General features: G+C 44.7%; 1 protein-coding gene across 1 annotated transcript in view; it reads right to left on the minus strand.

Moving 5' to 3' along the window:
- Positions 1-24,828, minus strand: part of FRAS1 (Fraser extracellular matrix complex subunit 1) — an 868,026-nt gene that overhangs the window by 20,200 nt on the left and 822,998 nt on the right. Inside the window, exons 69-73 of the mRNA XM_029600388.1 lie at positions 17,159-17,318; positions 9,397-9,513; positions 6,701-6,867; positions 4,668-4,873; positions 1,100-1,246 (exon numbers count right to left, since the gene is read on the minus strand). Of these exons, the coding sequence (XP_029456248.1) occupies positions 1,100-1,246; positions 4,668-4,873; positions 6,701-6,867; positions 9,397-9,513; positions 17,159-17,318 (797 nt within the window). The remainder of the gene's footprint in view (positions 1-1,099; positions 1,247-4,667; positions 4,874-6,700; positions 6,868-9,396; positions 9,514-17,158; positions 17,319-24,828) is intronic.

Genomic DNA, 24,828 nt, shown 5'->3' on the forward strand with positions numbered 1-24,828 from the left:
CCCGGAATTCTGCCCTGGTGGGGTGCTCAGTAAGCTGGCTCTCGGCTGAATCAACAGCACTCTGAGGAGGATCCGGGCCGATAGCTTGTTCAGCGGCGCCATCTTGTTCCACCTCCTCGAGGTTCGGGGGATTGTCTGTTCCGTCTTTGCGATATGAAAAACGCTGAAAGTCCAATTTTTTTTGTCTAGTAGTCATTGCTCCAGTGTTAGGCTATCTCTACGTTGAGAAGATAGCAGGACTCAGATAGAATAAAACGCAGATTCTGGAGGATTTGGTGAGGGCCGGCAGGAGCTCCCGGATCAAGCTACCATCTAGGCGTGTGACGTCACGCGTCCCCCTTGTGTGATTGTTTTGACCCCAAAATGCAGGTGTGAATCTCTGTGCGTACATTTTCCTGGAGAAATTTTCCAAGGGAAAGTATACATAAACATTCCTTTTGAGAACTGGCACAAAGTCCACGGGGAATAGTACACATAGACTTTGCACCTGCCCACAGTTTCTTAAGAGGTGAATTTTAAAAGCCTGGCGTGCATTAGAGGATGCGTGAAAAGGTTGGGCTCGTGTGCACCAAACGAATTTTAAAGGCCGCACGGATCCACGCATATGTCCCGCACTGACACAACTGCAAAGAGTTAAAAAAGGGATGAGATGTGCACATAAATACTTACGCACCCTGGTGTGCGCGAGGTCCCCGGCCGCATAACTTTACTTCTGTTATGGAGGAGGTGTAAGTTTAAAATTCAAAAAAACCGAGGCAGATCTGTGGGGTTTGAAGGGTCAGGGCTAACTAGGGGGAGTGAAGGCTATTAAACTAGGGGGGGTTTGGAGGACCCCCTCTCTAAACTGGGTATGAACTGGTAAAACTAGCAATGGCATCCGCACACCCCCTTTTAAAATCCCCCGATTTATGCGGTAGAAGTGGGATTTGTGTGCACCCATTTAAAATTCAGCACACGTTGTGTGCGGCCAGACTATTTTATAACGTGTGCATATTTTTTAAAAAACGGCCACGTCCCTGGGTGTGCATCGGCATGCCGGTGTGAAAGTTGCCATTTCTGTGAGCACAAAACTTGGAAAAGTTTACAAAAATGACCTCACCTTGTAAAGAGCATCCACTTTCATAGTAAACCCATCTACTCCTGGCATTGTGCCCATCATTTGGAAGTCGGGCGACTCAGAAGCAAAGGAGGCACCAAATGGTACATCATGGAAGTATTTGTCAGTTACCTCGGGCTGGTTTCGGTCCTGGAAAGCATAGAAAGGAAATGTCTGCATAAGGTCTGAAGAAAGCGCACATGTTTTATTCCTGCTGCTACTATGATAGGCGACAGAGTGTGCATGTCTGTCCACATGGAAAGGAGAAAGCAAGACTGCACAGGAGATACCCAACAGTGGAACGCGGACTTCCCCCCCGGCTCACCTGACACAAAAATCCTGGACATTTAACAATTCCACCCTTCTACTTTGACAAGACCCTCGTCCTTCTCAAAGAGAGCGTTAAAGACCTGGGTGTCTGGTTAGACACTGACCTAATCTACAAAAAACACATCTCCACAAAAATAAAGGAAGGCTTTCACAAACTTCAAATAATAAAACATCTAAAACCCCTACTCCACCCCCATGATTTCAAAACTGTCCTTCAAGCCCTCATTTTTTCAGGTTTGGATTACTGCAACTCCCTATTGATCGGCCTTCCAAAATCTTCCTTGAGACCCTTGCAGCTCCTTCAGAATGCTGCAGCCAGAGTTCTAACAGGTACAAGAAAAGCTGATCACATTACACCTGTTCTCAACCAATTACAGTGGCTCCCTATTGAAAAAAGAGCAGAATTCAAAGTCCTCACCATACTCCACAAAGCAATATACAATGCCAACTATTCCGCCTTTGATGACATCATTCACATCCATTGCTCCCAACGTACTACACGAACCGCCAGCAAAATTAATCTAGTGATTCCCTCACTACCACAGGCTAAATTATCCTCCACCAGAAACAGAGCCTTTTCCATCATCGGCCCTAAGCTCTGGAACTCACTTCCTCATTACCTCACCAATCAAGATAACTTAAAATCCTTCAAAAAAGACTTAAAACCCTGGCTTCTCAGCCAATCTTTTAAAGATAGCACTCAATGACTTTAAAATTCTTTTATATATTCTGCCATTTTTCAATCTTCAATCTCCCTGTTACAATGATACAGATGCCCTTCAATGCTTCATGAGATATATGTACATCTATTCAGGGTTCTATCCTGTGTTATCTTGTTATACATTCTCCTGTTGTATTTACTATCGTTAATTTTAAATTGTAATCTTCATACATCGTTCTATGTAACATGTTGTTTCTGTATGTAAACCGGAGTGAAGGCAACTCTGCTATACCTCGGTATATAAAAAATGCTAAAATAAAATAAATAAATAAATAAATAAAAACCACATGCGACGGAACTTCTGACAGACTATAAAATACAGTGGCACCTCTTTATGAAAAAAAAAAGAGAGAGAGAGAGAGGCCAATTTGCAATGAAAGCATCCAAGAAGACGAGGCTTTCTCTAGGTATTTTCCAAGAGGGTGAACTTTCTTTGGATCATGATCGGACTGCAGTGACCCAAGAAAATCCAGCTGCAGATCGCAATCTAATAAAAAAACCAAAAACAACCCACTACCCCAGCCCTTCTTAGAAACCTCTTTGTAATACTTCTTGGTTGAACCCCAAAATAATTCTTCTAGATAGCCATATTATGCCATGGGAAATACTCTGTGTAACAATTTGTTAAGGGCTGCCCAGCTGTTCTCCGGGAACCAGAATACCATCCATACTCCTTACAGTATGAATTATACAGCTGTGCGGTGGTGTTCAAGATGATTCATGCAGTTCTACAACCTCCCTGGCACCAAGTGCCCTTACCCCTTAAGGACGAGTACGAGGAGGCTCAAGGACATAGAGTGATAAGTGAAGAAGGGAATGGTATAGAGTCCTTAGGTGTGCAGCTCTGTGCTCTTAACCACCATGTGCTGCTGCCAGCCTGGGAACTAATGTATCTCAATAAACATGTGGAGCATAACTGACCAATGCAAAGGTTTTGTTTCATGCATGGCACTACTTCCACAGGGAGACCATAACTCCAAGGTATTGTTATTGTTCCCTGAGGCAAGAGATGAGGAAAGCATACAGGAAGAGGGAATGAACACGCTAACTAATAAACGGGCCGATACAGTAAAAGTCCCGGGAGAGCAGAGTGCCCGCTCTCCCAGCGCGCGCACAAGCCACTCCCCTGTGTGCGCAATTCTGTATTCAAATGAGGGCCCGCGACAAAAAGAGGCACTAGGGACACTAGCGCGTCCCTAGCGCCTCTTTTTGGACAGGAGCGGCGGCTGTCAGCGGGTTTGACAGCCGATGCTCAATTTTGCCGGCGTCGGTTCTCAAACCCACTGACAGCCACGGGTTCGGAAACCGGGTGCCGGCAAAATTGAGCGTCCGGTTTTCAACCCGCGAGCCTACTTCAAATTTTTTTTTCTTTTTTTACCCTTCGGGACCTCCGATTTAATATCGCCATGATATTAAGTCGGAGGGTGCACAGAAAAGCAGTTTTTACTGCTTTTCTGTGCACTTTCCCGGTGCCCGGAGAAATTAACGCCAACCTTTGAGTAAGCACTAATTTCTGAAAGTAAAATGTTTGGCTTGGCTGCACATTTTGCTTTCTGAATCGTGCGGGAATACCTAATAGGGCCATCAACATGCATTTGCATGTTGCGGGCGCTATTAGGTTCGGGGGGGTTGGACACACGTTTTCGATGCGCTATTACCCCTTACTGAATAAAGGGTAAAGCTAGCGCATTGAAAACATGCGTCCAATCGCGGGTTAACAGTGCGCTCTGCCGGAGCGCACTGTACTGTATCGGCCTGAAAGAGAGGAGAGACCCTCTTGTGAATATACCTGCACAAGTGCAAACATACAGTGCACACTGTGAAAAAGTGATTTTAAAAAGAGCTGTGCTGTTTGATATCCTTGTTGAATATATGTTAAAACAGAAGCAGGCAAAGGAAGGTCTTCTGCTCTGAAGCTTTCAAATGGTGTTGAAAAGCCTCTTTTGTTTATTTACCTTTAGCTCATGCCTTTTCAATAGTAGCTCAAGCAAATTACATCCAGGTACAGTAGGTATTGATCAATGCTTCCTAAATTTAAAGAGCTAAAGGGCCAATGTAATAAGCTGCGTAGACCGTACTGTGGGTTTTAACTCCTGTTTTAGTACCGTTTTTTTCCGTGCTACCCTAACCTTGTTATGTAACAGAAAACACGCACTAAAACAATATTCAAAACCTGTGGCAAAATAAGTGCATCTCATGCTAATTGCAGGGTAATAAGACTTATTAGTTACTTACTAGTTAATACTAGTGGGGAGGCTGCCTAGTACACTTCCTTTTACTGCAGGAAATTTAACGCTTGGTAAAAGGCAGGATTTAAACTTCCTGCAGTAGAAAGGAGGGCACCAAACCCCATTTGGGTGGGCGAAATTGGGCCTGGTGGGTTGGCCGGGACAGTCCTCCCTCCCCCTCCCAAGCATGCCACATTTCAACAGGAAAGGCCTCGTCATGCAACAGAAATCTTGGGATCCCTGTGCTGTCAATAGGTAAGTTAGCCAGTAAATAAATAAATACATCACACACCAGAAGGAGAAATCTGTGCTTTAGGTACTTGTTGGGCTGAATGCAGCCGTACTGAGGGCCTTCGTTGTAGATTGTCCCAGTGGGGTCAAAGAAAGGCACATGGCCATCTTTTCCGGTGCAGAGATAGACTTTCTCCAGCTGCAGCTTGTAGGCAGAGTTCAGGTTCTGGTCTGGATTCCACAGTACCCGTCCATACAAGGTTTGACCTGCAAAGGTTAAACTGCACCGGTCATGTGAAGAGAGACAAGATCTACGTTCTGAGAACTCGGCAACCTGTGGCTTAGATGTTCAAACGTTGTCCCCTATAGCTAGCTGGCTAAATTAGAAATATGAAAATGCAAACAGGTCAGTTAGGCACCTAATGAAATGTCATGTGCGCTAGATGCTTAGGGCTAAACATTCATAAAATCAGGCGGTTCATACACATGGCCTTACTGAACTAATTGCCATCGTGTTATACCTGTCTATACTGTATTAGGCATGTCAATCTCCATCAGGTATTTCTATGCCTAGTTAGGTGCCCAGGTAGAGCATCCCATCCCATATACAAATGGAGATTTGGACACAGAATGTAGACATCAGATCTGCTCTTTATTTCTGTCTATCTGTATGCATCTAATATCTAGAGCATGTTGTCAACTGCTTGTCTTTGATAATCTAGGCCATTAAGTCATTATTACTAACAGTTTCATTTTCTGAACAGTGCTTTATAGGCTGCTATTAAACATACTGAGGTCCATATTCAAAGCCATTCAGCTGGATAATGCACAAGTTATCCATGTACATGGTAAGTGTGAATGTTCCCCTTGCTTATCTGGCTAAAGGTTAGCTGGGCAAGTCATTATTCAGGTAAGAATTAGCAGAATAAGAAAGGGGTGTATCAAGGGCATTCAGGAGTGAGGGTCAGTTGGCCAAATACATTTATCTGGCTATTCTCGCCATTTCTCTAATTTGCATTTTGAATGAAAGTTTACAGTCAATTACCACCTCTAAATTATGAGCCTTGTCTTGTACAGGTAAAGCAATATTTCCAATATGTACGTTTATACCTGGGGCAACAGGAGGCAATCTCTGCTCACCTCCAGAATAACAGTTTTAAAAACAAGCCATTACACCGTAACCAATCCTGCGCCTTTTCAAAAGCCTGCACGAGTTTTTCAGTGGGGACCTCTCCATTCACATCACGAGGAATAAAAAATTGTGCACCCATCAACATGAAACCTACAAATCCAGATAAAAATATGGACTGGGGGAGAGGCGGCTGGGGGCGGGCTGGTGCCGGATCACTTCCGTTTTTAATTTATTTCATTTCTTTAGAGGGGTTTCGGATGCTCGGCCCAGTAGTGCCAGTTGCCATAGCTCGGGTAGGTGGCACTGTCATTCGGGCTGCTAGGCAATTCATTTTTTTTTAGCACTACCATGCCACTTAACTAGCTATATTCACTTGAATATAGCAGATTACAGCTTACGTTATCCAGTCACTCGAGACCGGATAACGTAAAAATTGACTAGTGATATTCAAAAAGTGAGGTTTAATTATTACCCAGCTAAAAGCAGCTGGATAATTTTTAATTGGGGATATTCAGCAGGATGTTTATCCTGCTGAATATTCAGGACAACTCATCTGGCTAAATTTAGCAGGATAAGTTATCTGTTTTAGATTTTTTGAATATTGGCTTCCCTTTATATTTATACAGGGCCATTCATCTAACCTTTTATACTTTAGTACTTCAGACACATGCAGACACCTGCCTTTCAGGTGGGACTTCTGGCTACCAATTTTGATGCTAAATTTGCAAGAAAACTTCTAGACTGGAGAAGGGTGGAGGAGCCATATTATTACTATTTAATTACATTCAGGTGAACTGGGGCAAAGACAGATCAAGTGATTTGCCCAGGTACAAGAGCCAGTGGAGAGGAAGATTTGAACTCTGCACTTTCTTCAATTGTACTGCGCTACTCTGACCATCAGACCACATCCTCTCCCATCCCTGTTCCGTCTCGTCTCCTGTAAGGGCCACAGAAAAGCAGACCTTTTGAGAACGCTCCTTTGTAATCCATTTCAGCCAAGGACATTTCAGTCTTGGTGGGGTCCATCAGGAACACTTTCTCGTTGTTACAGAGTTGGAACTCTGTGTTCAGAGAGTACACAACAGGCACTGGGCGGTTTGTCTGCTGGAACGCAATCGGGATCAAAAACCTAAAGCAGGGAAAAGGGAGAGAAACGTGTTAGCTCAGGGTGATTTTTCTTGATTTCAGTCGTTAATGACTGCTTTATATGGTCAAGTTGAGGGTCATTTTTAAAGGGACTTCTACAGGTAAAACAGTCTTTTTCACGCAGAAATGGCCCTTCTGATAATTGCCTGTCGATATGTGTGTAAAATTATGTACCACATATACTCTGCAGGCTTAGTGCTGAGGCCTAGGCCCGGGCCAGGGCTTCCAATTGCTCTTTCTAGTCCCAACGCATGAAAAATGACAGCATCCACCCGGAGGACTGTGGTGTCAATTCGGTGCCTTCCTCTGTTGCGGATGATGCCATTTTGATGTTCGTCTGTACATTAAAATAGCGCCAGCCGCCCTGGTGAAAAGTGCCAAAGTAACATCCCTGGTGCAGTTATCCAAGTAGACAGCGTCATTTTTCAAGTGGCAGGACCAGCAACTGGAAACCTCAGCCCAGGCCTAGACCTTGGCATTGCATCTGACCTTGGCTTAGGAGGCCCATTTGCTTTTGTTTTTAATTGGTTTGGGTTTTTTTTTCTGGTTTGGCAAATGAACTAAACAAAACAAAGTAGTCTGGGAATTGAATAAAAACAACCCGCGAAAATTACTGAAACGGCCCCTATGTACTTTATATCAAATGTTGTTATTTATATGACTGTTGTACCAATATCATCTGTCTGTCAGCGGCTAAGGCCTAAGGAACTATTTATATCCATCAACATCCTTAGAATTGTGTGTAATGTCATCCTGTATAATCCGTCAATTCAGCTGCACCAATGTTATTGTTTACTTTCATGTGTACCTTATATGATAGATGTATCAGTAGCTTATAACTAATTCTATCGCACCCACCACCTTGGGTGAAACTTTATTTTTATTAACAGGATCAACAAGTCATAACAACTAAATTAATAAATACATTAAATCCTGCAAAATTTGCAGATGTAGTTACTGGAAATTGGCAAAATCTGGCTGACCCACTGGGCCGGATTTTAAAAGCCCTGTGCGCGTAAATCCGGCCGGATTTACGCGCGCAGGGCACTCGCACGCCGGTGTGCCTATTTTGCATAGGCCGCCGGCGCACGCGCAGCCCCGAGACACACATAAGTCCCAGGGCTTCGTAAAAGGGGCGGGGAGGGGGCGTGTCCGGGGGTCAGGGGGCAGTTTGGGGTGGGACCGGGGCGTGGCGCCAGCCCGGGGGCGTGGTCGAGGCCTCCGGACCAGCTCCTGGGTCGAGTGATGGCGCGCCAGCAGCCCGCTGGCACACGCAGATTTACGCCTGCTTTTGGCAGGCGTAAATCTGCCAACAAAAGGTAGGGGGGGTTTAGATAGGGCCGGGGGGGTGGGTTAGGTAGGGCAAGGGAGGGGAAGGTGCGGGGGGTGGAAAGAAAGTTCCCTCTGAGGCCGCTCCGATTTCGGAGCGGCCTCGGAGAGAACAGGTAGGGCGCGCCAGGCTCGGCGCGAACAAGTTGCACAAATGTGCACCCCCTTGCGCGCGCCGACCCCGGATTTTATAAGATACGTGCGGCTACGTGCGTATCTTATAAAATCCAGCGTACTTTTGTTCGCGCCTGGTGCGCGAACAAAAGTACGCGCTCACGTAAATTTATAAAATCTACCCGATAATCTGCAGCTAATTTTGCCCTTTTTGCCCATTTCATCGAAACCTTTTACAAGAAAATCTATGTGGGAAAAATGTTTTTTAATAGATATTTTCTATTAAAAATGAAAAAGCCTAGAATTTGCTGAAATCATTTTTGGTGAAAAGTTATCCTGTCTTTAACCATTGCCTGTATTGTGGCTATAACTCTTTCTTTGCATATCATTCTCCCGGGTTTCCTTTATTGTTTTACCCAACAGTATTTCTTACAGTGTTTAATTTTTTTTCCTTTCTGGAGGTTGCTCTTGAACTGGGTATGACACATACTAACAGCAGAGACATTACAATGACATTTGTAAAAGTTACTGATAACAATCTCTATAGCAACATCTTAATTTTCTTAAAAGTGCACCACTGTGGTAAGGAGTTAAATAGGAAAGGGGCTTTTGAGACACATTTCAAAAATTATTTTGCATCAAGCAGGAAAAAATAAAACAAATGAACAGTTTACTAAATTACTAGAAGACAATAATTTTGGTGCAGAAGGATTCCTGCTGCCATGCAAGCTGTGTAAGGCAGGTGAGCAAAGCGTTTGGAGTGAAAGCATGTTAGGGGCTGCCTTGAAAACTGGAGCTACAGTTTATGGTGCTGAAGTGAGATCTGAACGAGATTTGCCAACTATCCGCATCTTGTTCCGATGGGGGAAGAGAAAAATCACAGTTGGAGCAAAAATGAACTTTGAACACAAAAAATGCTTCACTTTTGGGTTTGCAAGCTCCTGAACCCAAAGCTATCTGCCCCCTCCCCCCTTCCTACTTTTGGTCTCATGTTACTGCAGGTGCTTGGTGACAGTGTGCAGGTTTCAGTTTGGCTAATGCTGCTAGTGAAACAATAGATTTTCCCAACCTTTCGGGAGCGTGCGCTGTGCAGGCCAGAGGCTTGTCTCCCGGGTCTATCCAGGGCTGTGTGGGCTGCACCGTGCAAGGGATTAAGTGAATGGTGTACTCGCCAGAGTAGTCCTTCCTGGAAAAGAAGAAGGGAACAGTTGTCACTTTATTGAATACTGAGTTAATTCTCCAAAATGAGGAAGGAGTGAAGGTACAGTAGATCAGCAGGAGTTCCGTGGTAATCCCCAGCAATGACAACAGGCTCACAGAATCCTATACATGAGGAGAAAAGCTCAGAGTTGCTGGTTTTGCCCAGTCTTTTATGTACAATCTTCCAGCAATACTTGGGGAGGGAACATTTTCAAAGCCATTTAGCCAGGTAAAAGAACAGTCTGAAAACAGCTCACCTTGAATGCACAAATCAATGTTGCCTGTATTCCTTCCCCCCCCCCCCCCAGGAAAAGTAGATGGGATCAGAGGCAGGGTAAGGTCAGGGGAGCTGCAGTTTTGCATTTTCGAAATTACACAGGTTGTTTTGAAGGGAAAAGATGCCTGCAGAAAAAGCAGGTGCAAGTCTCTGAGTGTACTTTTTCTCAAGGCAATTTTCAAAGGGAATATACGTGTGTCCTCTCCCTTGGAGAACTAGTGCAGAAGTCAACGGGCAAAAGTAACTTCAGACTTTGCAACTACTGGCAGAGATTTGAAAATTGCCCCTTAACAGATAAGCATGAAATTATAGACGAAAACGAGACCTGACAGCATGCTTATGTTTCCCAAAAGGAAAAGCAGAATCTCTAGCCACAATTAATAGGGAAACAAATTCCCAATTTACTGACTGCATGTGATTCTTACAGCACTAGGGCTGTCTATTATCTTTATCATCATCTGAAAATATTTGTAGACTGAGACCTTTATACATCTGCATGGGGTTCAAAGTGCTCAGCATTCTCACATAAACTCAAAATGGGAGAAATCCCTTAGCCCTTCTGGCCATATAGTAGTAGAAGTAAACCTGTCTGATCAGTGAGTAAAAAGAGACTGGTTCAGTGCTCTTGCATTTTAACATTTGGAAATATTTGATGCTGCTTTCAAAATGTTCTATAGCAACATGTGGCGTCCAATCCATGGGCTGAGCTAAGTTTGTATCTATATATCTAATCTGTGTATACACAACTGCATTTTTTTAGTTCTGCCTATCCTGGACTGATACACATTTATTTATTTAACTTTTTTTTATATACTGTCGCTCAGAGTCCATCGAAATGGTTCACAACAGATAAGAACAATTAAAATTAGCATACATTGTAAAACTTAAGACTAGCATACATTGTAAAACTTAAGACTAGCATACATTACAGAATCTAAAATAAATCTATTAACATAAAATTTCTAAAACATCTGTAATACATCTGCTCTATAGTCCTTATTTAATCTTTTCATCCAAAGGATTTTCCAAACTGGGCTTAAATTGGTTATAAAATGTAAAACAAATGGTCTTCAATCATCATGCAAAACATTTTAAACTGCTTGAAAGAAAGTTCAATGAGAATTGTACTGTCTATGCTTGCACTATCACAAGGATTTGATAACCTCAACTGGACTGCACAGTAATGGAATATTTGTTGAGGAAACCCTGTTTGTAGCCTTTGAAGAATGGAGTTTGACATCTGTGCTTTAAATCCTTTCACCTTGCATGGTATGGAAAAGACTACCCATTCCACTCAAATGTGATTCTTCTGTTGTGAGGATTACGAGTTACAGCTGATAATGCCTTAGTAACAATGGGTTTATGCTCCCCTGCCAGCAGATGGAGACTGAGTCAAGTTTCAAAACTGACATCACCCTAGATACACCCCTGCAGTGACCTCAGCATTTCAGTATTCTTTTCAAAAGCCACTGTGGACATACTATCGAAAAAAAACCGATTAAAAACTTGATTAAAACCGGATAAGCGTAACTGTGCTCAACTAAACAAACACCGAACCCCAGTAACATTATAGATGCCCTGATCTAGGGACTGGATGACGGCTTACCCATAATCTCTTGGAATCGATATCCACTACACAGGTGAATCCTTGGCACCATTCTTGGGCAGCCGTGGGCAGGATGCTGCGTCCATCAGTCTACACTAAGGAAAATTAAATTATCAGGTAAGGAATTTCTCCATTTCCTAGCGTGTAGCCAGATGGACTCAGGACCAATGGGATGTACAAAAGCTACTCCCGATTGGGGCGGGAGGCTGCCCGCGGTCCGGTTAACACCGCCCTTACAAAGGCTGCGTCCTCCCGGGCCTGAACATCTAGGCGATAGAACCTGGAGAAGGTTTGCAAGGAGGACCACATTGCCGCTTAGCAGATGTCGACAGGAGACAGCATTCTAGCTTCTGCCCATAAGACTGCCTGAGCCCTAGTTGAATGAGCTTTACCCTGAAGGGGTAATGGCTTTCCTGCCCCCATGCAGATTCCTGTGACCACTTTCTTAATCCAGCCAGCTATGGTGGCCTGCGAAGCTGGTTCTCCCTGCTTCCTTCCACCGTGAAGGACAAACAGGTGGTCCATCTTTCGGACCGGTTTTGAAACTTCCAGATACCGCACCAAAAGCCTACTGACATTCAAATTCCGGAGGAGGTGGTTTTCTTCTGTGTCCTGTTGCTTATCTAGGGATGGCAACAAAATGGACTGTTTCAAATGAAACTCTGAGACTACCTTGGGCAAGAAGAATGGAATGGTACAAAGTGGTAATGCTCCTGGAGTTATCTGGAGGAACAGTTCCCAACATGACAATGCCTGTAGTTCAGAGATGTGATGTGCTGAGCATATAACCACCAGGAACACCGTTTTCAGGGTTGATAAACGCAAGGAAAAACTGTGCAGTGGCCAAAAGAAGGCCTTGCCAAAAACTCCAATACTAGATTAAGATTCCACAAGGGAACCGCCATCATAGGGGTGGCTGGAGATGTTTCACCCCTTTGAGAAAACAGGCCATGCCCAGATGAGCCAACAGGCAGGTTCCGTTCCCTTCACCCCTGAAATAGGAGAGAGCTGCTACCTGGACCTTCAAGGAAGGGTCAAACCTTTATTCAAGCCGTCCTGCAAAAATTCCAGAATTAGTGGGATTTTGACTATCCAAGGGGAAACACTACATTCCTCGCACCAGGCCTCAAATACTCTCTAAACCCGCATGTATGCTAGGGACGTAAAGAACTTCCATGCGCGGAGTAACATGGCAATTACTGCTGCCGAATATCCTCGCTTCATCAGGCGAGCCCTCAAGACAGAATTAGAGTTGGATCCTTGTGAAGGACCAGTCCCTGCTGTGGCAGGTTCCTGTGTGATGGGAAGCCCAGGGGTCTCCGCATGTCCGCATTCCATGGACGCCCAGGCCACTCTGGAACTACTAGTAGGACTAATCCCCTGTAGCGCTCGATTCTGTGAATTACCCTGCCTAGGTGGGGCCACAGATGGAAGGCAGATCTTCTTCCAGCCAGGTCTGACCAAGAGAGTCGATCCCCAGGGTCAACTGATCTCTTCTGCGACTGAAGAACTGGAGAACCTTCACATTGTGAGATGTGGCCAGCAGTTCGATGGACAGGAGACCCCAGCGATTTACTACCAGCTGAAAGACTTTGACTGACAACGTCCACGCTCCTGGATCCAGACTCTCCCTGCTTAGAAGGTCTGCTCTGACGTTGTCTTTTTCTGCGATGTGGGAGGCTGAGATCATCTGTAGATGTATTTCCACCCATTCCATAAGGAGATCTATCTCCTATGACACTTGCTGGCTTTTGGTACCACCCTGTTGGTTGATGTAGGCTACCATTGTTGCGTTATCCGACATTAGGCCGACCACTTGACCCTGGAGTATGTGGCTGAATTGTAGACACGCCAATCTGACTGCCTGGGCTTCCAGGCGTTTTATGTTCTAGAGGGCCTCTTCCTTGATACAATGCCCCATGGCCGTCAGTTCCTCACAGTGAGCTCTGCAGCCCTGGAGGCTTGTGTCTGTTGTGAGGACCAGAGAGTTCAGAGGGAACAGGGGTACACCCCTTCCCAGATGAGCTTCCTGCAGTCACCACTGGAGCCGAGAACATACCTCCATCGGTAAGTGGAGGCAAATTGAATAGTCTTGAGACAGCGGGTTCTAACGTGAAATCAGGGAGCGCTGAAGTGGTCACACGTGTGCCCTCACCCATGGCATTACTTCTAGGGTTGCCGCCATCAAACTGAGGACTTGAAGATAGCTCCACACCATCGGGCATATTGTGTTCATCAACAAATGTACTTGGGACATGAACTTCCTTATCTGTGGGGTCGGGAGGAAGATCTTGCCCTACTTACTGTCAAACCGGACTACCAGATATTCCAAGGACTGGGAGAGTTTGAAACTGCTTTTGTTCAGGTTTACAACCCAACCAAGTTCCTGAAGTAAGGAGGACACCCTGTTGGTCACCCGGAGACTCTTTTCCACAGACTTTGCTCAGGTCTGCTAAGACCACCATAATCTTGTAAAATGTTCTGGGGGCGGTGGCCCTGCCAAAGGGCAGTACCGGAACTGATAATGGCGATCCAGTACTGCAAAGCATAGGAAATGTTGATGTTCTTGCCGGATTGGAATATGTAGGTAGGCCTCGGATAGGTCCAGGGATGTTAAAAACTCTCCTGACTGTACGGCCATTATTATGGAGCGTAGGGTTTCCATGCGGAAATGAATCACTCATATATGTTGGTTGACACTCTTGAGGTCCCAGATAGCACGAAAGGAACCTTACTTCTTGGGTACAATGAAATAGATGGAATAACGCCCCATATTTTCCTGGGGTGCAGGTATGAGGAGCCTGCCACTCCCAGTACTGCCTGCTTCTTGTGCTGGGAGTGGCAAGGAGATATCATGAATATGTCCTGAGGAGTGCTGTGAAATTCCAGCAGATATCCTTCTCATATGACCTCCAGTACCCATTTGTCTGAAGTGATCTCCACCCACTGTTGGTAGAAGAGTGACAGTCGACCCCCTATCTCCTTGTTCCAAGGGTGGTTCAGCAAAACTTCAATGGGGGATTTGGGATGAACCTGAAGCTGACCCTCTTTTGGGCTGCCAACTCCAAAAGGACTGAGACCTCTGAAATGTTGAGTTTCTGTAGGGGCGAAAGCGAAGGGAGCCCCTGGATCGACCAGTCATGGGCAAGGGGGCACTGTAACTGCTTTCTCTTATCTTATGGTAGCCAGGGTACTGGAGATTCACCCCATTTATTGGGCAGCTTTTCCAGTTCGCTTCTGAAGAGAAGTGATCCTTTAAAGGGAATCTTTATGAGATATGTTTGGAGGTTGCATCTGCTGACCAATTCCACAGCCATAGTTGTCTTCTGGCCTCCACCACTGAGGCCACTCTTCTGGCCAAGTTACTGACTAGGTCCGAGCCCGTATCAGCTAAAAAGGTGGCGGCGGGTTCCATAACCGCTCTGGAATTTGCCCCCGAGTCCTCTAACTGCCGAGAGAGGAGCAGACACGAACGAGCAACCAAGGCACAAGAAGCAATCAGTAAGGTGATTGCTACTGCGTCAAAGGCCTGTTTAAGGATGGACTCCATCCATCTATCGTGCGCATCCTTTAAGGCTACTCCTTCCTCCATTAGGATAGTTGTTCGCTCAGAGACAGCACAGATCAGCGCATCCACTTTAGGGAAATGCAATCGTTCTCTCGCTGCCAGATCCAGTGGGTACAGAGCTTCTAATGCTTGTTCAACTTTAAAACTTGCTTCTTGGGCATCCCATTTCAGGTCAATCAACTGGATGGCTTCCAGTACTGGAAAGTAGCTTCCATAGGGAAATCAGAAAGGGATTCTTCTTTGGTTCCATCATAGAATCCGCCCCAGGAACTCCCACCATCTTCAGGGTCTGGGAAATCAGGGCTGGCAATTCGTCTCTATGGAAAAACCGTAAAATGGTCCGATATGGTTCTAACAAAAAACCAACAAGAGCTGGGGCTGCACTTTATATGACAGTTAATACATGACAAGCACAGACAAAATTTCTTGTAGATCCAAAATACGCTGTAATAATAATTTTGTATTTTAATATGGCAACTCCACTGTTTAAACATACAACATTTCAATATAACTGCACAGGTCTCCCAACATGGACCCCGTGTTTCGCCAAGCTGGCTGCATCGGGAGGGACAACAGCTAGGAAATTATTCTCTCTCAATGCAGTATAACAGGTGACAGGGAGTGCCGATATGGTTCTAAACCAGGGGGGATTTTTCCATCTTCCAAGGAATCTGGATCGTCTTCTTCATCTGTGCTGTCCGGTCCCTGCCAGGGATACTCTTAGTGAGTTGAGACATGCCTCGAGGTCTGCAGATAAGACTGGGAAAGGGAGGGCTTACCAGCCGAGGTTCTGTCCGGACAGGGGCACGTGAGGTAGCAGACTGTGGCTGTATGAAGGCTTGAAGGCCTTGAAGGAATTCCACCCAAGAGAAGGCGGCCGGGTCCATGCCTAGCCCAGGAGGTACTGGGGTAGGTGCCGCAAAATTTCCCTCTCCCATGGATAACCCAGGCCCGGGGTTACACAAATCCTGGGTACTTCTGGTTAAGGCTGTGGCTGCCCATCCTCTGAATGGGAGGAGCCGGGCTTAGCAAAGTCAGGGGATGCCACCTCTCCCTGGGCTTCCTCACAGTGTTGACATAAGCAAGAATCCAGGTCAGACTGTGCAGCTCTAATATGACAAGCGGCGCCGAGAGAAAGGTGCTTATGTTTCTTTGCTGTCGGAGCCATTGGCAACTGTAACTGAGTGTTCAGAAGGCTCGTGCTTAAAATTCTATGTGCACAGATTTCGGGTGCCTTCGCGGCCACACGCACAGCCTGTGCACCCGGGTTTACTTGTATTCTGCGCCTAGTAAGTTGTGTGCTAGGTGCCAACATGCGCTGTGCGTACTGAAGCTCTATGGCGGGTAATACAAGCACAAAAATGAGTGCAAGATGGCTCCGCCATAGCCTATCAAGTGGTGTGCCGACCAAGCCTAAAGCGGGGCCTAACCCACGGGGAGGGCCGCTCAACCTGCTCAGAAGCTCACTTCCCCTTATCCCAATGGGATCGGGAACGACGTTGGTATGGCGCACCGAGCAAGGAGACCGGAGGAAGTTTTACTGAAACACCTCCAACGCCTCTGAATCGGGAGAAAATCCTCTTCTCTCTCTCTTTTTTTTTTTTTACTTACCTGGGCTCAGCGCTTACCGGCTAAGTATAGAGATGGTTGGGGGCTGCCCGCACTCAGCTTCCTGCATCCACTGCCTTTCAGCTAAACAAGTAGCAAGTCCATGCCGGGAACCGGCTACCAGACCAAGGCACATCTCTGAGGGATCTTGGAAATCACCTCAGGAATTCTCAACTGGGGGATGGACCTTTAGGTATCACTGCAGGAGAGTGGGGCTCAATCTTTTCTCCAATTTAAAAGTAGAATTTCTTCTTCCAAAAGGTACAGCAATCCCCATAGGGAAAGTATGTCCGCATCTACTGGAGATGGAGAAATACTGGAAGGCTGAGGTCACTGCAGGGGTGTATCTAGGGTGACGTCAGCTTTGAAGCCTGAATCTGTCTCCATCTGCTGGCAGGGGAGCATAAACCCATTGGTCCTGAGTCCATCTGGCTACACGCTAGGAAATTACCTTATATTGTGAAGTGTACGTTTTGGCAAGCAAGGGACCCCAACTACACATTTTTTTCTGGCATACTCATATGTAATACAAAATGCAAATGACCTCCATTCTCTCATTACTCCTTTCTTACCTGCTATAGGAGCTGGTAGCCCTCCAGAGTTGATATGGCGAGTCAAAAGTCTGAGCACGCCATACAGGCTGCAAGTCAAACTCGATACCACCCAGATGATCTGGAGCTTTTATAACAGATTTGACATCTGGAATGGTGTGGTGCTCCATCACAAACTGCCCTATAGAGAGGAAAGACACATGTGAATACAAACACATATCTAGAAAAATTAATATATGTTATTGGGGAATGAAGAATCAAAATAGATCAATTGAATCCCAAACTCCCATCCTCTCAGGCTGGGAAGACTGTACTTCAAAATAGGAGTTGGGTTCTTCCCAAGCCTCCATAAGGTCATCTGCTTCTGTTTATTTCTGTGGTACTCTACCCAATCCTTGTCTTGCCGCTCCATTCCCTAGCTGGTCTGGAGTTCAGGATATCTAAATGAACATATAAGAGATACACTGGCATGCACAGCAACCTGACTCTTCATCCTAAATTATGCAGATGTGCCCATGCATATTCACTGTGGATATCATGAAAAGCAGACTTTGGTTTGGGAGGAAGGGGGGATGAGGTTTAGTTGCTAGTCTCTGCAGGGTTCACTAATGTTATCGAGGTAGACGTTTAAAACTTGACCATCCCCCTAAAGTGCCATCAAAACCGTGAGCAGTCTAGTGTCACAGCAAGGCATAGGAGCACCTGCCACTATTGCTGTGTGGGGAAGTTTCCTGTTACAAACAGAGCAGCTGTTGCGCAGAACGCCTCTATAGCAGACACAAACCAGATGTTTTTTTCATTTCAGCATACAACATTTATATATGTATGAAGTAGTGTAGTAGTTATAAGTGTTTTCCACTTGAATATACAGATATATACTTCAAAAAATCAACTGTAGGTGACACTTTTTTTTATTAGACTAACTTAATACATCTGTGACTAGCTGAAGAACCAGGAGGGTCTCGATGATTTGGAGAAGGATTGGATGAACTGCTGGAGTAATTGATAAACTGGTTAATTTCGATTACATGTGTATGCTGTCACATATATCGATTTAGGCGTGTAAATCGGGTTTTACACAAGTCCTACGTTATTTTCGCACATAAAACACTTGTGTGTATATTTTAAAACTAGGTAGGAAAAGTATGTGTATTAAATGTTTCTGTGCATAAGCATACATGTGTGCGTATGTTGCGGAGTGGAGATGAGCATATTTTTTGATACGTGCATATCTGATACATGTGGGTTATAAAATAGTAACGTAGATCACCAGGCAGCACCTATGCACGTATAGTCTGCCACGCGGAGGAATCTGAAAGTTACCCATCCTGTGCATTCTTTTACCCACAGTGACAAGAGGCATTCCTGGGTGGGGGGCGGGCAAATGTTTGGATAAGGGTTTGCACTTATATGCATGCTTTTGCATTTTCAAAAGTATACATGTATTTTTCCTCAAAGAAAAAAATCTGCACACAAATTAGCATGTGTAATTGTATGCGGGTAGTTGTTGGTGGCATCATTTTCAAAGTGAAAGTACACATGCACTTTGGTTTTGAAAATTGGTATAAAGTCTATTGGTAACTGAATTTTAAATCTATGCAAGAAGTATCTAAATTACTTTCCGGATGTCTTGCACCCATGGCTAGAGCCATGTTACGCCAAGTTCAGAAAAAAACTTAAAACATGGCTCTTCCGACAAGCCTACCCTGATTAAGTACACTGACTTCCGCAAGTATCTTGCCTACGCCTTGTATATTCCTGTAAATAGTCCGTTGCAGTTTTATTTATTGCTTTAACTCCTCCACCTCCTGCTCTTTGTATACTCCTCCTTGTTCGCCCTCCCTGTTCATTGTAATTTCTGCCTTTTAAGTTACATTGTAAACCGGTATGATGTATGCATACTAAATACCGGTATATAAAAGTTTTTTTAATAAAATAAATAAATAAATAAATAAGCTCATGTTTGTCACAACTTCTTTGGCATCTTCCTGGTCCCTTTGCTTACCTACATTCCTATTTCAAGGAGTGAATTTTCAAAGGGGTTTTGTGCGTAAAAACAGGAAATGCGTGCACAGGTAGCATGTACGCACAGAAAAAACATTTTAAATAAATAAATATGCATGTATTTGCTATTTTATAACCGGCTAGAGTACGTGCTTATTTTTGGTTTCATGCGCACATTTTGCCATGGAATAAAGGGGTGAGCTGCGCCATTCCGGTGCAGGGTTCAAAAGTACACACGGTGGTGGCTACTTTGTAAGAGACATACATGTAAACATTACCAGACTTGTTTGTACTCTTTTACAGCTGTATTAGCAAGTGAAATCAGACTTGTTGGCTGCAGTTTTGGGTGGGAGGTCTAAGTGAACTGGAGAACTGGGTGACCTGGTGAATGCATTGGCAAACTGGTGATTCTAAGTACTTGCACATTTATAAAATACTTGCCTCTGCATTTAATCCTGGGTGTTTACTAATGCAGTGCCATAATTGAATGTGTGTAAAATATAAGCATGCATGTTTATAAAATGGGTAGAGAAAGAATGCATTTTCTGATATTGGTAATATTTGAATGTACTGAAACATACTCGAGTATGTTTGGGGCAGAAATACACAGTATTTTATACACTGTGCATCTCCTACTGCGCAGATAATAAAATACTAGCATTCCTCTCCGCACCTCCATATATGCATGCAAATGATGTACCAAGGATGGGTATGAACCGACACTAATTGTAGCAACATATGTATACTGCATCTGATTTTCCCAGCTATCATCAGGAACTGTGTTTCCAGTGAAGGAGTCTGAACGCTTCAACCTGACAAAGGACTTCATGTACCAGAATTCCCTGCTTCATGACGGGTTTACTTACAGTCTGCAATACAGCTGTAATTAGGACATTGAGAAACTTTCTGTCAGCACATTGCACATTTTCATTTTTTTTGGCTTCGCTGTTCTTATTCTCTGATAAGCTTTCACTGCTGTAACCTAGATTAGAACAATGGATGTATTATGTGATGGGCTGTATTACTGCAGACTCGCGAATTCCTTTCCAGAACTGCAAGTCCCAGCAGCCTCTCCTGCAGAACTTGGGAGAAGTTTCACGAAAGTTCCAGGGTGTCGAGGGAGGGGGTCAGTAGCCCCTTCAGCCGGAATATGCTTGCTCAGCAATGCTTAGAACGCATGTGTAAAAGATAAGAACTGTAAAGTGCATAAGAGTCTGCTCCTGAAGGGGAGGGGCATGCAGTTGTACTAAGCCGTTGTCTTAGCTGCATCTTGCTGGCAATAAAAGTCTATCTTTACGGATCAGTTGTCTGGACCTCCTTACTGACTAAAAAGAGACGGTTACATTGGCGAGCTCAGCCAGGAGGTACCGGAGACGCTATTTTAGCTCTCCAGAAGGTCCGGTAGTTTGGTGGCGGAGCAGTCCCCCTGATACACCTGGTGAGTGGCCACCGCTGAGTTCAGCGATCAGGTTTCTGAGGGGATCGTTCCACAGAAATTCTGCCGGGACCTCTGGGTTGATGATCCGGGAAGAAGGCTTTCATGACGATCGGAAGACCCCTGCAGGCGAGTATTATGGGAATATGGAAATAAGTAAAGACTAGCTAGCTAAGGAACTAGCCCGGTCTTTTCTGGCTGACCGAGGGGGCCTTGATCACACCCCACGCAGTGTGTTAGTAGGAATTACATTCCGAAGACCACGCGGATGATATGTATGGAAATAATAAGTAAACGTATACGATAGTGGGAATAGGTTTCTTGTTGTGTGAAAGAGAGTGAATGGCCTCGCAGTTCTAGGCCGGGCTGACCGCGTCCTAGTCGGGGCGATTGTGACCCTTTGTGTCTGACGGATACGGACCCCTTACCTATCCGTCTTCCCTTCCCTCCTTTGTCTGTGATTCTATCCTAATGGGAGGGAGCGGGTCGACTCCGTTAAAAGTCATGACGGAACACTATAGCGAAGTGTTCGATGAACATAAATGTACTAAACCCGGAATGATTCAACAATGTACCCATAGGTGGCCCGGTTTCTGTGTAAATTGGCCCCCTACAGGAACTTTTAATTTCCAAACGGCCACACGGGTCCATAAAATAGTCATACGAGAAGGAAACCCGGGTTGCCCTGAGGATATACCATACATAACCGCGTGGATCGCAGTTATTGAAAATCCTCCATCGTGGGCAAAGAAGCTAGTAGAGGGAGCCGCCCTCGTAATGGTAACTCAAGTACGCAAAATGGGGAACCGGAAGTCCCCAGTGTCTGTCTGTCTGTAAGGTACCTGTAAAAAAAAAAAAAAAAAAATTCTACTGTGGTAGATCGGTTAGACAAATTTCTTTTTGTGATCAAATGCATTATTTCTTTTGATAACTGCTATCTGTGAATTGCAAGCACATGTACCAGGGATTTTTTTTAATTGTTTTAAACCCTAATAAGAAGAGATTTTGGTTTACAGATGCTGCACAAGACTACTATACAACAAATTAATGTACAGTGTTAAGTTAAAATACTGATTTGATTACTGAGAATGCATTTACTGGTGTTGAAGTTTAGAACTTGATGGCAGTTAAGGGTTAACGGCAGAGATAATTACAGGAGAGAGGAGGGGATCGAGCCAGAGAGAGAAGAGAAAGGAAAAAAAAAAAAAAAAAGGGACATTGGGCTAGCCTGGGTGAATGAAGACAAAGAGAAAGAAAAATTGTTTCGTTTGTTTTAACAGAACATTATTGAAAGTTAGTTGATGGTGTGCGTATGTGAATAAAGATAGAATTGTGGTATGTTAATTAAAAGAAAGGAAGATTGTAGCTCCAAGTTTCTGCTGATTAAATTTATTCTCCAAGGTCCTTGCTAAAACTGTCTGTAATCTGACAAAGGATTGCTACTTGCAAAGAAATACCAGAACCAAGGGTCCCTTACAAATCATTTAGTGCCTTATGATGCAGGCTATTTTTAAGACATTTTATAGCAGCAAATTAATTGTTACAGTACAAAGTGGAATGGTGGTGCGTCCCACTGCGTGTCAGTACGTAGTGCGTAGGCATTCAATATGGCTGTGCGTTTCAATGCTGGCATTGCTAATCAGAAGTTTTAGTTTTCTCATATCTTCTATCCCAGTGTCCTCCCTATGCTTATCTTTCTATTCTCTAATACCATGTTAATTATTGTTCTTACTTGTCTCCTATATATTATCTGTTATTTAAAAGTTACATTGGAACGCATGATAAACTATGAACTCTCTTTTGCTTACGCAGTTTATTTTGAAGCTGTCTCTGGGAAAATTAGAGGAGAAATGATTAAGAATGGGACCTTTGTTAAAGCTTTGTTAAATATACAGAGCATAGCAAGCGGCAAGATAAGACAGCTGCAGTTCTGACTGTGGGAATTACAGGATGCCGTTTGTAAAAAAAAAAACAAAAAAAAAAAAAACACAGAGAAAACAAAGACTTAATATTACAAATTTTGATTCAGTGGCAGGCGCAAGATAAGGATTATTGGAAGTTGTGGGCAAGAGAAGGGGCCACTATGCAAGATTAGGAACAAGAGCAAATATGAGTCGGCCCAAATGATAAAGTAGTAGCCCACACACACACACATATATATATATATATATTGCAATTATGTTCTTTGACCACTGGTGGGGGCTGGGCTCTGGCTATTACCATATGTTCTTAGTGTTTGCAATGTAATTGGTACAAGGCTTCCAAGGGTTTGATCATCACTCCTGCACACCTAAAGTGCCCCCCCTGGATCCTTGCCTGCAGATCCAGGTTGACTTTATTGAATTAACCCAATGTCAAACTTACAAGTATGAAGGAAGCAATGTTTTGCAGCTTCTCAGCCTCGTCAGAATTGATTTGCCTCCAGGCGCAGGTCACCTATTCAATTTCCAGATGGACTGGATCTTTTCATCGTATTTTGAGATGTATGGGAACAGGGATCAGGAAGAGAAGAAAAGGGGCCCGTCCCTGCAACCAGGAACTTAATAATAGACCTGACATCCGAAAGAACCTGCAGAAGGCCGAAGGCTTTGAGGGCATGAGCCTCAGCCAGTTAAAAGCTATAGCAGACCAGGTATGTGGAAATAGAGAAGTGGAAGAGAAAAGAGAGAAGCAAGTAGAGACATGAAGGAGAAAGTGACTGTTAGCCGCCGCTCTCGAGGACACGCGGACGGGAAGGAGCCAAGACAATGGCAGACCGCGAAGAGGAGGGGGAACAAGACCCCCCTTTGGGAAAGAATCAGTGTGCGTACTGCAAAAATGAAGGCCATTGGAAGAGAGACTGTGAAGAATGGCAAAAGAAATACGGGAGCCCTGCAGTGAATACTAACGACAAAAATGGACCTGCACCTACACAAAGGGGCCGAGGAGAGTATTAATTATTAAGGTAGATGATGGCTAGCAGTATGGAGATTGGACAACCCCCACTGGCAGATGGCGGGGGAGGCGACAAGGAGCATACAGCCTGAAGAGACCGGGAGGGAAGAATCCCCACTGACCCTCTGGTGGAGATCCACGAGGTAACACAACAAAAATCAGGGGCCTGTTGGACTCAGAGGCCAACGATCTGTCATGACTGCACCAATCGGCCCCCCCGACGAAAGAGACTGTTTCTATAGTGGGTGCCTCAGGTCAGGTACTCACTGCCCCTCTGCAGAAAAAATGAAGTATACAAGTAGGCGGGACCCTTATCGGATGGAACCTGCTGTGTAAGCCTCAGACCACATTGAGATTTCAACCAACAGGGGAAGTTAAAGCCTCCTTCGGGGACCATCCAGTGATACTCATCTGTCCCCTCCAAGAAGAATGGAGACTACATCTTCCCATAGTCGAACGAACCATCGAACATCGATATGAAAACAACACCCCCCCTCAACAAAAACGAAGACAACTGATGGATAGTGTACCCCAAGTATGGTTCGAACAGATCCCGGGAGGAATAGCTATCGACGCTACCCCCATATGGATAGAGATGAAGCAGAATGCACAGGTGATCAATCAACCTCAATACCCCATTCCATATATGGCCAGAGAAGGAATTGAAGTACATCTGCAAAGACTGTATGATTTGGGAATTCTCAGGCGAATCCGATCTGCTTGGAACACCCCTCTACTGCCCGTAAAGAAACCCGGTTCTTCTGACTACCGACCTGTACAAGATTTACGGAAAGTGAATAATCAAGTAGCAGATCTAGTAGCCCTTGTACCAAATCCATACTCAATCTTGGCTCAAGTTTCCCCTACCTCCAAGTGGTACAGTGTCATTGACCTCAAAGACGCTTTCTTCTCCGTTCCAGTAGCAGAAGAATGCCAGAAGATCTTTGCCTTCACATGGGAAAATGCACAAACTGGAATCAAGCAGCAGTACACATGGACTCGCTTACCGCAAGGATTTAAGCACTCACCCACGATGTTCGGGGAGCAACTGGCAAAAGACTTGAAGATGTACCAAGTCACGTATGGGCCAGTAATACAGTATGTGGATGACCTTCTGTTGTTTCGTGAAATGTATCACGAATGTGCTATAGCCACACTCCACTTACTAAAGACGTTGTACTCAAAAGGATACTGTGCAAGTAAAAAGAAGGTGCAAATTTGTGAATTGGAAGTAGAATACCTGGGATTCCAAATCCGGGAAGGTACCCGCTGCCTTGGAATATCCCGTACCAGTTCAATACGAGGTCAACCTGTACCC

Source organism: Rhinatrema bivittatum, chromosome 1, assembly GCF_901001135.1.
Source record: "Rhinatrema bivittatum chromosome 1, aRhiBiv1.1, whole genome shotgun sequence".
Classification (NCBI taxonomy): Eukaryota; Metazoa; Chordata; class Amphibia; order Gymnophiona; family Rhinatrematidae; genus Rhinatrema; species Rhinatrema bivittatum.